We start from the raw sequence: 13,522 nt of genomic DNA on the forward strand, positions 1-13,522 counted from the left end.
ACAAACCATCAATGCAGCAAAGCCAAGACTGTCAGAAGTGAGACTTAAGCCGGGTACTTCACATTCTTGACGTGACCCACGGAGACGGTGGGTGAAAGTGACGTGCACAGTATGTCTCAGTGGATAATATTTCAAAGCCTTACGTTATTTGAAATGGCAACCAAAATAGAATTTCTCATATAAGGTCTTTTCTGGAAACAGCATCCGGACTTGTCAGACTTTAGAGTAATGCAGCCAAGTAAATGTGTTTCTCTGATTTCAGTATATCCGTTATAAAAAATAATCACGTTGAGTGTTCCTACAAGTGTAAACACGCAAATACTAATAAAATCCCATGTTTAATGTTATTAGGGTATATACCTCACTGGTTTAGCTGAAGCATGCAATAAACCTTGAGCGATGTTTACCGCAATAGTTCCTAGGATGCAAATTCCTTTCCCCTGATTGTTAATTCTTGTCAGTGGAACAGAGTGTAAATAATGTTCGCTCATTTTCATGTGCTTGTTTCCTAACAGGTGCAGGAGATGACACAAGAAAATTTACAACTTTCCTGTTTTATAAATAGCTTACAATGTGAGTGCGCTTGCAATGCAACTTAACCACATGAACAAATAGGGCTTATGACACCATTTATGGGACGGTTACATTAACATGTACTAAACTGAGTCCACTGTCTATGGCGTATAAACAAGAAGGCTGACTTGGTGACATGAGCTCCTATCAAAAGGACGTATATCGGAAATGGAGATGTACATACCGTGGCATAGGTGGCATTCCATATGATGGTAAACACAGAGACGGGTTGACTCTGTTTGTCACTGTCATAAGGTCTGGTGTCAATCACCGTGCAGGTCAGGGTACATGTAGTCTCAGATAACCTCCAACCCACTTACAGTACACACACAAACAACTTAATGCTTAAAGTTTCTTCTTGTCATACTGTCATTGAGCTTTAAGAGTCAGTGGGGACTGCTTGTGACCTCAGTCAATTTTGGAGTGTTGAGAACTTATTTAAACACTGACGGTATGTATGGTACTCTGATACTTGTAGTTTGTCCTTTGGTAGCAGATTCGAACACCCTTTTAAAATGTTCGAATGAGACAAACACAGTTTTGTCTTTAACAACTACATTTTATGAAAATCTGACTGAGCCAATGACAATTTCTAACAGGCATCTCAAACTAGCACTGCATGTGCGTTGCATCATGAGCACATCAGCAGACTCCAAGACATCTGCTCTCGAGGGAGGTGACTCCTCACCTTCTTCTCTAAACATGGAGATCCATGGAGAGAAAGGGGAACCTTCTGTAAACTTGTGCCATGATGCTGATTGTAAGATTTATGAGTCTTCTCATCCGGAATGTGGCCTGTGACTCAGTGACCCATACTCATGGGTTTGGTTTCACTGACAGAAGAATAGTTCTGAGGATGTGTCATACATATCAGTCAAACATGACAGATGAAAGAGAACCGTATAACAAAAAAAAAATTTCTTTACCCCAAATTAATTTATCATTTATTCACCCTCGCGTCATTTTGTATTGTATTTTATTGTAAGGATAAGCATTTGGGAATTTGACGAATAAATCGTACATGTGTCCTATGGTGTGACATAGCAAAGTTTTGAAAACAAACTGTTCATATTTCATTGTTTTATATTATTAATACTTATCATATAAAAAAGCGTAAGAGATTTATCTGTAGTGTTGGTTTAAGTTCAAAATCTTTGCCAAATTTGCATAGTCTGTCAACTACCCATATATATTATGCAAAGTTAATCATAAATTAATCATGGGTAAATAGTGAAGAGATGAAATGAAAAATGTTCATTCCAAACCTGTGCAGCTTTCTTTTATCTGTGAAACACAAAAGAAGATATTCTGATAATGTCTTTGTTGTTTTGTGTCCATACGATGGAAGTTGGTCCAATGCTGTTTGGTTACCAACATTCTTTAAAATATATTTTTATGTTCTGCAGAATAAAGGTTTGAAATGATATTAGGGTGAGTAAATGATGAATTTTATTTTTGAGCGTACTATCCCTTTAACAGGCATCTCTACAGCATCTATTTAATAATGACAAGGAATTACAGATCAGACATGTTATTTCCTATTTACCTAAAACACAAATCCAAGACAAATCCAAGATCTATGCGTATGACAAACCAAGCGCTAAACATCGGCATGACAGGTTCCTTCAAGGCGATCAGGGTGTCACAACCCAATCACCTTGGGGTGTATCACGGAACAGTACTGTACAGTACGTGTCCATAAGCAAGTAAGTGTGAACAAATGTGCCATTTACTCACAGGTGTTGAGTTGAGGACAACACGGCGCAGGCTCTGTGCCACTGATAGCATAGCAACAGCCTTTCTATCTTTCACTGAACTCACTGACAACAAGCCAATGCTCCCTTACAACGCCTTACTTATCCCCAACCCACTTCAAGGTCAGATAAAAAGTTTACACAGCAAAAAGTAATCGCCGTGACCGGAAAGTCTCCTGCAGAACGCTATGAGCTTGTGCATTAGTTAAGGTGGCTGAGGAAATCTGGCAAGTAAGCTGATAATGCAGAGGTCAACTTTTAAGACAATGTTGCTAAGAGACGCTGCTGAAAACAGGCAACAGGGTTTAGCACATGGGAATCGCTTGGGCATGCTATCTTTCCAAAACTAGTTGCATCACAGCCCGCTGTGCATTTCAAGCCAGGGTAATGTGTACAACACATCATATAAAGTGATTACAAGGTGACTACAAAGATGACAGCTGAAGCGGCCAAAATTATAGTACACTGACTACTGAAGTAGTTTTTTTGGTGATCCACACCTACAAGACATACTGTATGTTTAACGTACAATACAGTGCAGAAGAGTAGTAACAACCAGAAAATATATATTCAAAAGAAGATCATCAGGATGCATGCGATCAATTTAAGAGGTTGAGCTTATCTTGTCTAAAAACATCTTCTCCCTTTGAAATGATCTTTCTGGTTGCAAACTTATTGTAATGTACATCACCAGTAGTTTAATTTATTTAATGCATTTATTTGTATTAAAGCTTCTATACAACACTTCTTGGATAACCTCTGTCATTGTTAGTTACAAGCAACATTGAGTAACAGAGATAAAGGGAAACATACATATTCCCATACAGGAAGTTGAATAAGGGTGGTTCATAACATTAAGGTCCTGAAAATAAAATGGATTACATGCAAGTATCTTCGGTAGGAGTGGGAGATGGGGGGGAAGGAGAGATTGGTGGTCACGTTAATACCACAAACTTACCGGTTTGCCAAACTCCATCTCAGAAAAGAACCTATACCATGGCTCATTCTCTAAATCTACATCTTCCGGACTTACATCCTGAGGCTACAGAAAGGTGGCAACAAGTAAAGAAGGACAAAGAGGAAAAGAGACAGAAAGAGATGATTCAGAATACAAAGACAATGAGACTGAATGATAATGTCACAAACTCGCCCTCATGATCTCAGATAGTAAGGCTGTGGTCTCAGACAGCGGAAGAAACAAACATGAATTAGATTTGTTTGCCGCTTGATGACATAGGAACATCTGTGTTTTCTCAGCGGTCGAAGGAACGGGAAACAGAAATAAAGATATCACAGAAGCAAAGATAATGGAAGAGGTAAATTACATAAGCAACAAGCCATGAAAATATAAATGCATATTGCATTTTATGAGATCATTAAAAACAAAGTTTTTATATGAAAAATTTATATGTTTTGTTACTTGTCAACAATTCTCAAAAACGTTACACACGTTGTTCTGCTGTTCCAAAAAACCTGTCTGTTCTGCTGCATATTGCTTTAAAAAAGCCTCTAAATGTGCTATAGAATTAAACTCATACCATTATTTGTATAATTAGCATCTCCGTCATGTAATCTTAACAGGATGGCACCAGTTCCAGTCAGATAAAAAAAAGTGTCATATCTTTATTCAGCTTTAAATTTTGATTAGCATAATACTAAGTGTATCTTTAAATAAAAATAATATTAACATAATTGTACCACCTAATATTATATGAAATAATATTTAAATCCATTTGTAAATTGCCTTTTAGAAGAGCAGAAGGACAATGCTAATCCACATGAAGAAGAAGCACATTATCTTCTGCCCTAGATCATAGCTGACCTATACCATTTGAATTACTTTCCCTAACAATTAGAAAGGCCTAGATCACACATTGTTCCTGCCTTAAATGTTTCATTGACAAGGCTCCAAAACTCACTGCATGTCCCCCACAGTAGACCTATTACAGCTGTATGTCATCAGAAAGACATTATGCAATAACAACAGATCCAAGAATGAGTCATACTAACAAGATTCAATCATAAAAAATGCAACAAAGCTTCCACGACAAACAGCAGCCTACAGTCCACACATTCTCAGCTTGGTCTGGACATTGCCATGTGTTTGGTCACCATCAATCATGAAGTTTTCCCCTCATGCATGTATTTAACAGTACTGTACTTTACGTGTGCACTGTATGATGAGAAAAGAACATGCTATGTATAACCTCAACCTGGAGATTTCCAGAACGGAAGAATTAGGGTGAATGCATGTATACGCTTAATACAATTATAGAGCGAGACACATCTGTAAGTATGCTGTACTTTTACGTGAAACAGGCAGAAAATAGCTCTTGCAGCGACAGCATGCACAGGTCTCCACCACCAACAGCACTCAGACAACATGCATGTACAAAGAGCGTCATACCGTTCTCTCCACCTTCAGTACAGAAGACTTTCCTGGCTCGTACTCAAATATGCTCCTTGGCTCGGCACGGTACTTCCTGGTGTCTACTTTCTTGTCAGGGGGCTCCCACTCGTTCCTGCAGGGATGCATGGAAACAAGTGATACAGGAAGGTAGGTGGAGAGTCGCCATGGCAACTCAAAAGGAAAAGATTTGGATGAGCGCTATCACATGTGCAGATTATGTTTAAAAAGTATGTTTTTTACCAAAATTGTCTAACAGGCAAAGATGAATTGAAAATATGCAGTATTAATATCAAATTGTTATATATATATATCATTACATAATAAATAGTAACATTAGAACTGTAGTAAATTAACTTTAAAACATCAACAACTTCTCCTAAGTGGTGAGGTGACACACAGTTATAGTTATTGAATATTGGAACAGTGAACTCTCCAAGCCAGAATCTGCTTATTTTGACAGTGTGATAAATGATGTTCACATATTGGGACCATGTGAAGAAATGTTGGGCAACACCAGCCTGGTGTAAGAATTCACACCTTAATGATGGCATCCACCCCTGTGCTACAATCTTTTTCATAAGTCGTCATATTTGCTAAACAGTGTCACATCTCACCTGTGAGGTTTTAGGGAAGATGTGCGTGTTGGCACGGGCATCTGTCCTTTTGAGCTTCTCATGTCTGCTGCACTCTTTGAGCGAGGAACAGTCCACACTTAAAATATGTTTTGCAATTTAAAAGTTAATGCCCAGCTTCACCTTAAATAACAATGCATGAATTATTAAATTGAATAAACAATTAAAAGTGACACTTACCATCCTCTGCTGTATATGCTGGGCTGTCATCTATAAAAGGTAAGAAAAAGAATCATTGGGTGTAACACAAACAATGAACGAATACATAAAGCTTATATTGAAAACAAAGTGAAAGTCTTCACTTTGCAATCACTAAAACTTGTTAAGAACATACACTTTATTGTAATGGAGGACCAGAGCTAGTTGTCACATAGCATCAAGTTCCTAGCTAGAGAAAAAGGCCCAAAATATTAAACGTTTGTGACAGCTAGCTCTGTTCCCCCTACTTCCACAAAGCGAAGGCCCAAAATATACCACATGCCAATACATTAGACGGTGCTCTAATGCTTCATCTCCAGGGGGTATTGTAAACATTCAATATATAGTAGGTGAAAATGACCGGCATTAGTGTGATATTTATAGAAGTCATTATCAGCCAATCATCAAGTCCAGGAGGCCACATTACAGACCAATCTAACCAGTAGATGGCACTATTGCCACAGCAGAGCATTTTCCACACTAGAACATTAATTCAAAGCAGTTAAAATGTTTTTTTTACTTTTTTTGCAGAACCCAAGCGTTTCTAAAACTATTTTCATACTATTATAGATAACATCAATACAAGATGAATTGAGTGTTTCAGACCATCCCATTGCTAATCCAATAGATTCACCAAAGCCATTAGTTGTGTTGTGATGCCTTTAATAATTCAGCAGGATAGTTCTCTACAAGCACAAGCATCATACACATCACAGAGGATTGAGAGCTTTTAAAATAGAGGCTATCAATCTATACGTTTTAAATACACTGTGGTGTGGTATTACCTTGAGCACTATGATGCTTTTAAAGTGCTATAAGTGCCAATGAAACGGTTGACACTATACAACATCTATCGATATTTATGATCGATTCAAAACAAAGTGTACAAACATTGTTTGCATTCTATTATTAGTATTGCATAGTGGACTAAGCCTGGTTAACCTGGTATCCTATCCAAGAACTATGGTTATGCACATGTGTGTGTAAGAACGGATAAATCATGCTGATAAAACAACCAACAACACTTATTTGTAATATTTCTAAGTGTTTATTGTTTCTTACAAAAAAGCTATTTGTTTTTTCAATTGTACATTCATGATATCTTTGATTCAGGAGATTAGACAAGCAAGGTCAACCTGGACAAAAACATCAAGGACCTCAGTGTTCAAGGACACAGTTAATAGACTTTATGCGAGTTGTTAGGTGTTCCTATTTATAAAAAATGGGAACGTGTTAAAGGTCCAGTGTATGAAATGTATCTGATATTCTCCAACTGACAATTATCATGTAAGCACTGGATGCTCAGTGTTAACCGCATTTATTGATCAATGCACAGGGACTAACAGTGTTAGTGATACATGTCAGTTTCATTCTGGTTGTCAAGACCTGCTTAAGGTTAATAAATTACAAAGACCACATAAAGGCTCTAAAGACCCGAATGCCACAAATGATTACTATTAAAAAAACTATGACTAAGGTACCTCTGGTTCTGAGGGGCCTGTCATTGCTCTCAGGAAATATGTAGGTGGGACGATATGGATTTTCTTCGACAGTTTCTGAGTAAGATGAATGCAAGACAAAACACACACTGACAAAATGAACACACACTATGATGTGACCAGGACTCTTCCAAACTCCGTGCACACCAAAAAGCGACAATACAAACATATTAAATACATGTGATTATAAAAAAAAACAGCTTTACCTGGGACTTTGTGGATCTGTTTGAATATGTTTCTGTACCAGTCCTTCGATAACTCTGTGTTCTGATGTAAAAGAACAGTGTGCAGCAATTACACAGCGTCTTTCATTTAAATAAGCTTTTGGACACTTAAAGGGATAGTACACACAAAAATGAATATTCTTTCATCATTTACTCACCCTCAGATTGCTCTTAACCTTTATAAATGTATGTGTTCTGATGAACACAGAGAAAGATATTTGGTAGAACTAAACAGATTTCATCCATATTTACTGCCATAGTAGCGAAAATAAATACTTTATTTATAATAATAATATGGGAGTCAACGGAGGATGAGATCTGCTTGGTTACTGACATTCTTACAAACGTCTTCCTTAGTGTTTAGCAGAACAAAGAAACATATACAGGTTTTCAATAATTCAAGGGTAATTAAACGATGACAGAATTAAAATTTTTGGGTGAACTACCCCTTTTCTTTCCTGTAGCTCAGTGGTTAGAGCATTGCACTAGCAATGCAAAGGTCGTGGGTTCCGTCCCAGGGGATATACTTAGAATCAATTGTATAGGACAATGCAATGTAAGTAAGTGGCTTTCGATAAAAGCGTCTGCCAAATGCGTAAATGTAATGTAAATGTAATACATGTAGTCAAAACATAAGCAGATGAACACTCGAAGTGGGCTGGTCTTACCCGCACTGGGACTCTGGGTGCTGTTGGAGCAGACAGTATAATTCTCTTGCCATCCATGTCTACTAGAGTCTCAGCCGGAGCTATCTGGCTGATGGCAGGGCTCCGGTTAGGGCCACTGTCCTTATCTGCAACAGCTTCTGAAACGTGTGACCACAAACACAGATCATAAATAACCAAACCCAAAACGAAATGTTAATAATTCTACACAATTAGTAACAAGTTTGCATGTCAACATCTCGAGGTCTCTGAATGTCTAAATGAATGATTTGTTATATTTGCACTATTCAAACGGCATTCGTTTCCCCTGTGGTGCTCCGATTTTCATCCCATCCAAATGAGCGCGTTTATCTTTTTCTTGCACACTATAGTAATAGTGGTAAAAATGCAAGCTGTGATCTTCGCCTTTAATCATTCCTACAGTTTATAAAATGCTCAATTTAATAATTCCATAACGAATCACGTATGCATAAATGCACCCCAGTAATAATAACAGCGAAACAAACAGTCCCTAAAATTCTGTTCCCTTCTGTTTTCATTTGTGTATCATTTCAACACTTTACTTTTAATATCAGATCAAGTATTGAGATGCTGCTGTAGTATTTACCTCTGCCGTGATGCAGCAAGACGATTGTAGGGTTCACACTGCTGGTGGGGGGGTAAGAAGAGGACACTTTGGCTGATAAGCTAATAGCACTTTGTGGATCAAGGCAGGACGTGAGGTGACACTTGCTCTCATCTACAGGTGAGTCCACCTAAAGAGACATACGAAAACATTGACTCTTCCTTAACTCTGTGGTTATATGTCTGTGACATACAAACTACTTTGAATCTCCCAGGATTCCCCATTTTGACGACATTTGCATAAAATTTGCTTCTCTAAACTTTTCTTTTAAGCCCATGATTCTTCCTAAAACGTGTTATCGATTTGAGGTGGTTTTCTGGTGTCCACGATTACAGGAGAATAGAAATGTTATCTTGCTTTTGCAGTGTTATCAGACACTGAAAGCATTGAAAATCATATACTAAATGATTTAAAGAGTGAGCAGCTAGTCAATCACAGTTATACATTTGTTTTTAAGTTTGTCAATAATATGTTTAGTTAAACAAATTGTGCTCTGTGTTCTAGAGTTGTTTATCAACTGTTTAGCACTGATATATAACTAATAAAACATGATATTGCATTAGAAAGCATTGTTATAAAGGAATAACGCCTGAAGCGCTGACTCACCTTTGATGGTGTCTCATTGACTTGTGTTGAATTTAAATCAGCTGTGGTGTTGCTTACATCTTTATCAGCCAAACGTGTTTCTGTTTCTCCATTGACCGCACCAAGACAACCACCTGCAATGAGTTCAAACAGTTTGGATTCTCAGTGAATCTGTATATCTTCTAGAAACCTCTTCAAATGTAAAAAGGCATCATTCTACAGAGCTGACAGCACTTGGCAAGGCAACTGTTTGTTTTCAAAGCAAACCGCAAACTCACGCCAGAACAGATTCCTTTAACCTCCATAAAACCAAATGACCAGCCAGAAGCTGTCAGCACTGAACCAAACTAAAAGTCTTCCTCCACAGAGATGCCTATTTATTACTGGAAAAAAGATTCTCTGAACTTTGTCGTGAGAACAAGGGAACTATTGAACCCACTGTAAGAAGTGTTTGCTTCAATGGCCTTTTATTCAGGCACCACAACAATCAAGGCATCTCTACCAAGAGCTGGGAGTCAGCCAGAACAGTTCCAACATGGAGATGGAGAAACGTCCCAACTGAAGGTCCACATGTCCAGAAGTCAAAGTGGGTGTGAGGACAAAAGACTTCTTTGATGACCTCCAGCAAATATGAGCGTTTATTGAAAGCTATTTGGGCAATCAAGTTGTACATGATTGACCTGTCACAAAATGGTTTGGACAGAATGCAGGCAAATGAAGGGTTAATCAGAAACGTTTATTAAATGAAACGCCCACGATGGGGAAAGCATGAACATAACACTAGCAAAAAAAAACACTTCCCGCGAGGGGGACCAAACAAGGGTCTTAGAAAAATGAAATATGTCTAAAAAATGAAACAGGAACAACAGGTAATCCAATGACAAGGGTCATAAACAGCAAATACAAGACGGCCGTGTTGAGAACAAACATAAACAATGCAACGAACCCTGAACAGAGGGAAACTGGGGCTATATAAAGGGAGACATTAACGAGGAGTGATTACATGGGGAGAGTGGCGACAGGTGATAAGAATGAAACCTAACGAGATTGAATAACAGAGCAGGTGATGGGAATAAAACCCTAACGAGGGTGAAACACAGAGAACCCTAATGAAACGATTACGGGAGAAAGGAGGGCAGGGCTGAGAGACATCAAGGGAGGACACGTGGCACCAAGTAACAACATAAAGCCACGTGTCCCCACACATAGCACAACAGAAACCCGAAAGACGTGGCAATGTCATGACTCTGCCCAGTAAGATAGAGAACTCGAGACAGGCAGGACAGAGGAACCATTGGAACAAACTTTTAATGGCAAATTTAGCTTGACGTCCATTGATTTCTGAAATATCAATACCACAACATCAACAATGGTCATTAATAGGACAAACGGAAGCTTATGGAGCATCATTCCTGTAATCAGAGATCGTTTCAGATCAGTAAGAGTTTGATAAGAGCACTTTTAAGCCTAAATTATGTGCAGCTACAAACATAAACTCCATTATTATAATACACAACAATTAGTCTGGCACCATACAGCTTTGTGAAATATATTCAGAGCACTCATTCTATGAAAACATAAAGCTTTCTTCCTTTTTAACTCACGTTTGGCAGAGTTCTCAGGTGGCTCTGTGCTTGAGCTCTCCTCATCGTCAATGTGCACAAGCGTCGCTCTCAACGTAACAGCGCCCTTTCCTTTGCAAACACGGGTAGGGTCCAGTTCTGCATGCATGCATGTCGAGAAATATCATGCAAATGCAAAAAAATGCAAAATATCATTTTGTAGCATTTTATAACTATGCAAATTACGCTCACGTATTTAAGGTAGATGTATTATTTTCACACCGTTCATCTGGGTAGCCTTCAAAAATGACAGTAAAACATTACTCTCACCAGTTGGCATTAGGTCAGGGGAAGTCTTCATAGTTCTCAACGGTGTTACTCGCACGGCAGATACAGTCCGACGGCAGGCAGGTCGAGCTATAAAGATACATCAAGTTAGATTTGGTGTGGAATAATGAAATGAACTGTCACAAAATGAAGACTTCATTGACTTATTGTTGGAGTTCATTGAGAATAATACATTATGCTTGACTAATCATTGTTATATAAAGCTCTCGGGGAGCTTTTAATTCTACAAAGATTGTAATTTACAGTGTTCTGTGCTGCTGGCTGGCACGGATATCAAGGAAAGATGGATGAACGGAAGGAAACAGGGGTCCTGGCAGTGAGAATACCGATTCAACAATAACTCAAGCAAGAAGACAGAGAGTCTCTGTTTCTGATTGCTCACTCATGAGCCTCCCTAGACAGATATTATTCCTTACTACAGCCTTCCATTTATTATTGCAGTGTTGTGATATAACAACCCCTCTGTGGTGTGATTTAAATCTTTTGTTTGTACCGTTGCTTATATTATTTACATTTATGGCCACGTAATTCTCACTTTTCACTTACACCCATATAATTCTACAAACCAGTGTAAGTTCCTAGAACCGGATGGATGTGCACAGAGCAGGGCAAGCTTACCAGGGGCTGCATCAAGTTTCACTGTGCCCTCTGCTGGAGAGGCCTGCAAATGAAAAAAGGTGAAAGGGGAGATGAAGCTAAAAGAAGAAATACAGGCTGAGAACCGTGGTTATTCATGTGTAAAACTCTAAAGAGCCACTGTACAGTTACTTTTGCACAACTTAATAGTCCTCTTATCTGCTTTTTTTTAACCAACAGGTATATCACACACTAAACTCACACCATTAAGCCAGTACTGTTATATCTAGCTCAAACACATTTCAATTCCATCAGGCGCCTTTAGCGATGCAGTATTTACACACCTCACCATTTAATAAATAAAGGAATGAGGTTACAGATAATCTATTTAACATGGCGACCGAGAGGATGCTGATGCATCAGGAAATTGATAAAGCCTCCAACTGATGTGGCACGCCTATGACCATGGTTCACACTGAACAAAGACACAAAGTGACCTGTTACAGAGCACTGGAGTGGGAAATACGGGGCAATGAAAATTTATGAGTTTCCGGCAATGAACAGTCCTCAAGAAAAGAATAGTTTATTTTTAGTTTTCTAACAATGATGAGTAATCCAAGTTTTAATCCCATATATTTTATTGTACTAAAAACAGGTTGAACCTCAATTCAGAGGGGTGGGAATCCTTTGGTCCCTCACGATTAGATTCAGAATCGATTATGAGGGGGTCACAATTCGATTCAGAATTTATTCTCAATGTGTACTCAGAGTCAGACTAGTATTGGTACTTTTGCCTCTATAGTCTCTGAACTGTCATGGCACAAACTGTATTTTAAGCCACTGAATTTTTCATATCTTATAGTGTAAACATGGACCTTCTAATGAGTTGGGATACAGTTACACCAATCTAAACACAAAAAAAGACTTTAAATATATAGTTTAAATATTTAGATTTAGATAGTCTAAATAAAAGCATCTGAAAAGGCTACATAACACTGATAGGCTCTTTCAGATGTTTCGTTAGAGATGGAATCACATTCCACTGTAGATATAAAAACCAAGCAATGACAGCTGCATGTATGAATCCATTGATCATAAGATACAAAATGTGAGAATCCTTAAAGGGATAGTTTATCTAAAAATGTATAATATCTGATCATTTATTCACCTTCATTACTTCATTATCATGTAGACATCCACATGCGCTACAGAAGATATACATTTAGCTAAACCTTCAAAATAAAAAAGCTTTAAACTAATTAGTAAACCATGTGAAAGATTTATTCATAGTAATCTACACGCAGACACACAAAAACCATTAGGCATTTTGTATCTTACCCGTGAATATAGGACCTTCAGCTGCAGCGGCTACCAGCTCAGCTTAACTTGGTTTAAAGTCCAAACAAATAACCAGACAGACAGGGCTACCCTTTAAAAGCCCTTTGTTGTGGCCTATCAAACAAATCCAAACGTTCACTCCCTATTTACTTCAAAGAACTCAACCTTAACTATGCTTTGCCTCTTTCATATCCATAACCAAGATGGACCTGTCAGACCTGCCACCTGGGAATGTGGCACCCACTCAATATGTGATGAACGAATTACAGCATCCCACTTTCCATCCACCTCCACATCTCTGTCTGGAATGCCTGGCACCACATGAGGTTGTGAACTATTTTAGGATAACAGTAAGATAAAAAACATTTATGGGCGTTTTGTAATGTCTGTTTATTGTGGCACATTATCAGGGTCAGGTATACTGTGGAGACAAGTCTGGACCAAAGACAGTAAAAAATTATTTGTCTTTTCAAGGTCATGAACACTGACAGTGACAGTAGACACCTTTGTCGTATTGAATGCACTTTTTTTGA

General features: G+C 38.2%; 1 protein-coding gene across 6 annotated transcripts in view; it reads right to left on the reverse strand.

Annotated features, from left to right (window-relative positions):
• sorbs1 (sorbin and SH3 domain containing 1) overlaps positions 1–13,522 on the reverse strand; it is a 38,011-nt gene that overhangs the window by 16,801 nt on the left and 7,688 nt on the right. For 3 of the 6 annotated variants that reach the window (XM_079473587.1, XM_079473584.1, XM_079473589.1), the window contains exons 2-13: positions 11,694–11,736; positions 11,058–11,144; positions 10,770–10,886; positions 9,187–9,299; positions 8,563–8,710; positions 7,959–8,095; positions 7,273–7,333; positions 7,049–7,123; positions 5,550–5,579; positions 5,352–5,448; positions 4,735–4,849; positions 3,286–3,369 (exon numbers count right to left, since the gene is read on the reverse strand). In XM_079473587.1, the coding sequence (XP_079329713.1) occupies positions 3,286–3,369; positions 4,735–4,849; positions 5,352–5,448; positions 5,550–5,579; positions 7,049–7,123; positions 7,273–7,333; positions 7,959–8,095; positions 8,563–8,710; positions 9,187–9,299; positions 10,770–10,886; positions 11,058–11,088 (1,008 nt within the window). In that variant the 5' untranslated portion in view covers positions 11,089–11,144; positions 11,694–11,736. Of the gene's footprint in view, positions 1–3,285; positions 3,370–4,734; positions 4,850–5,351; positions 5,449–5,549; positions 5,580–7,048; positions 7,124–7,272; positions 7,334–7,958; positions 8,096–8,562; positions 8,711–9,186; positions 9,300–10,769; positions 10,887–11,057; positions 11,145–11,693; positions 11,737–12,989; positions 13,052–13,522 lie in introns of those variants that run through there. The other 3 variants (XM_079473588.1, XM_079473585.1, XM_079473586.1) reach the window with 2 other exon arrangements.

Source organism: Barbatula barbatula (assembly GCF_947034865.1).
Source record: "Barbatula barbatula genome assembly, chromosome: 14".
NCBI classification, from domain to species: domain Eukaryota; kingdom Metazoa; phylum Chordata; class Actinopteri; order Cypriniformes; family Nemacheilidae; genus Barbatula; species Barbatula barbatula.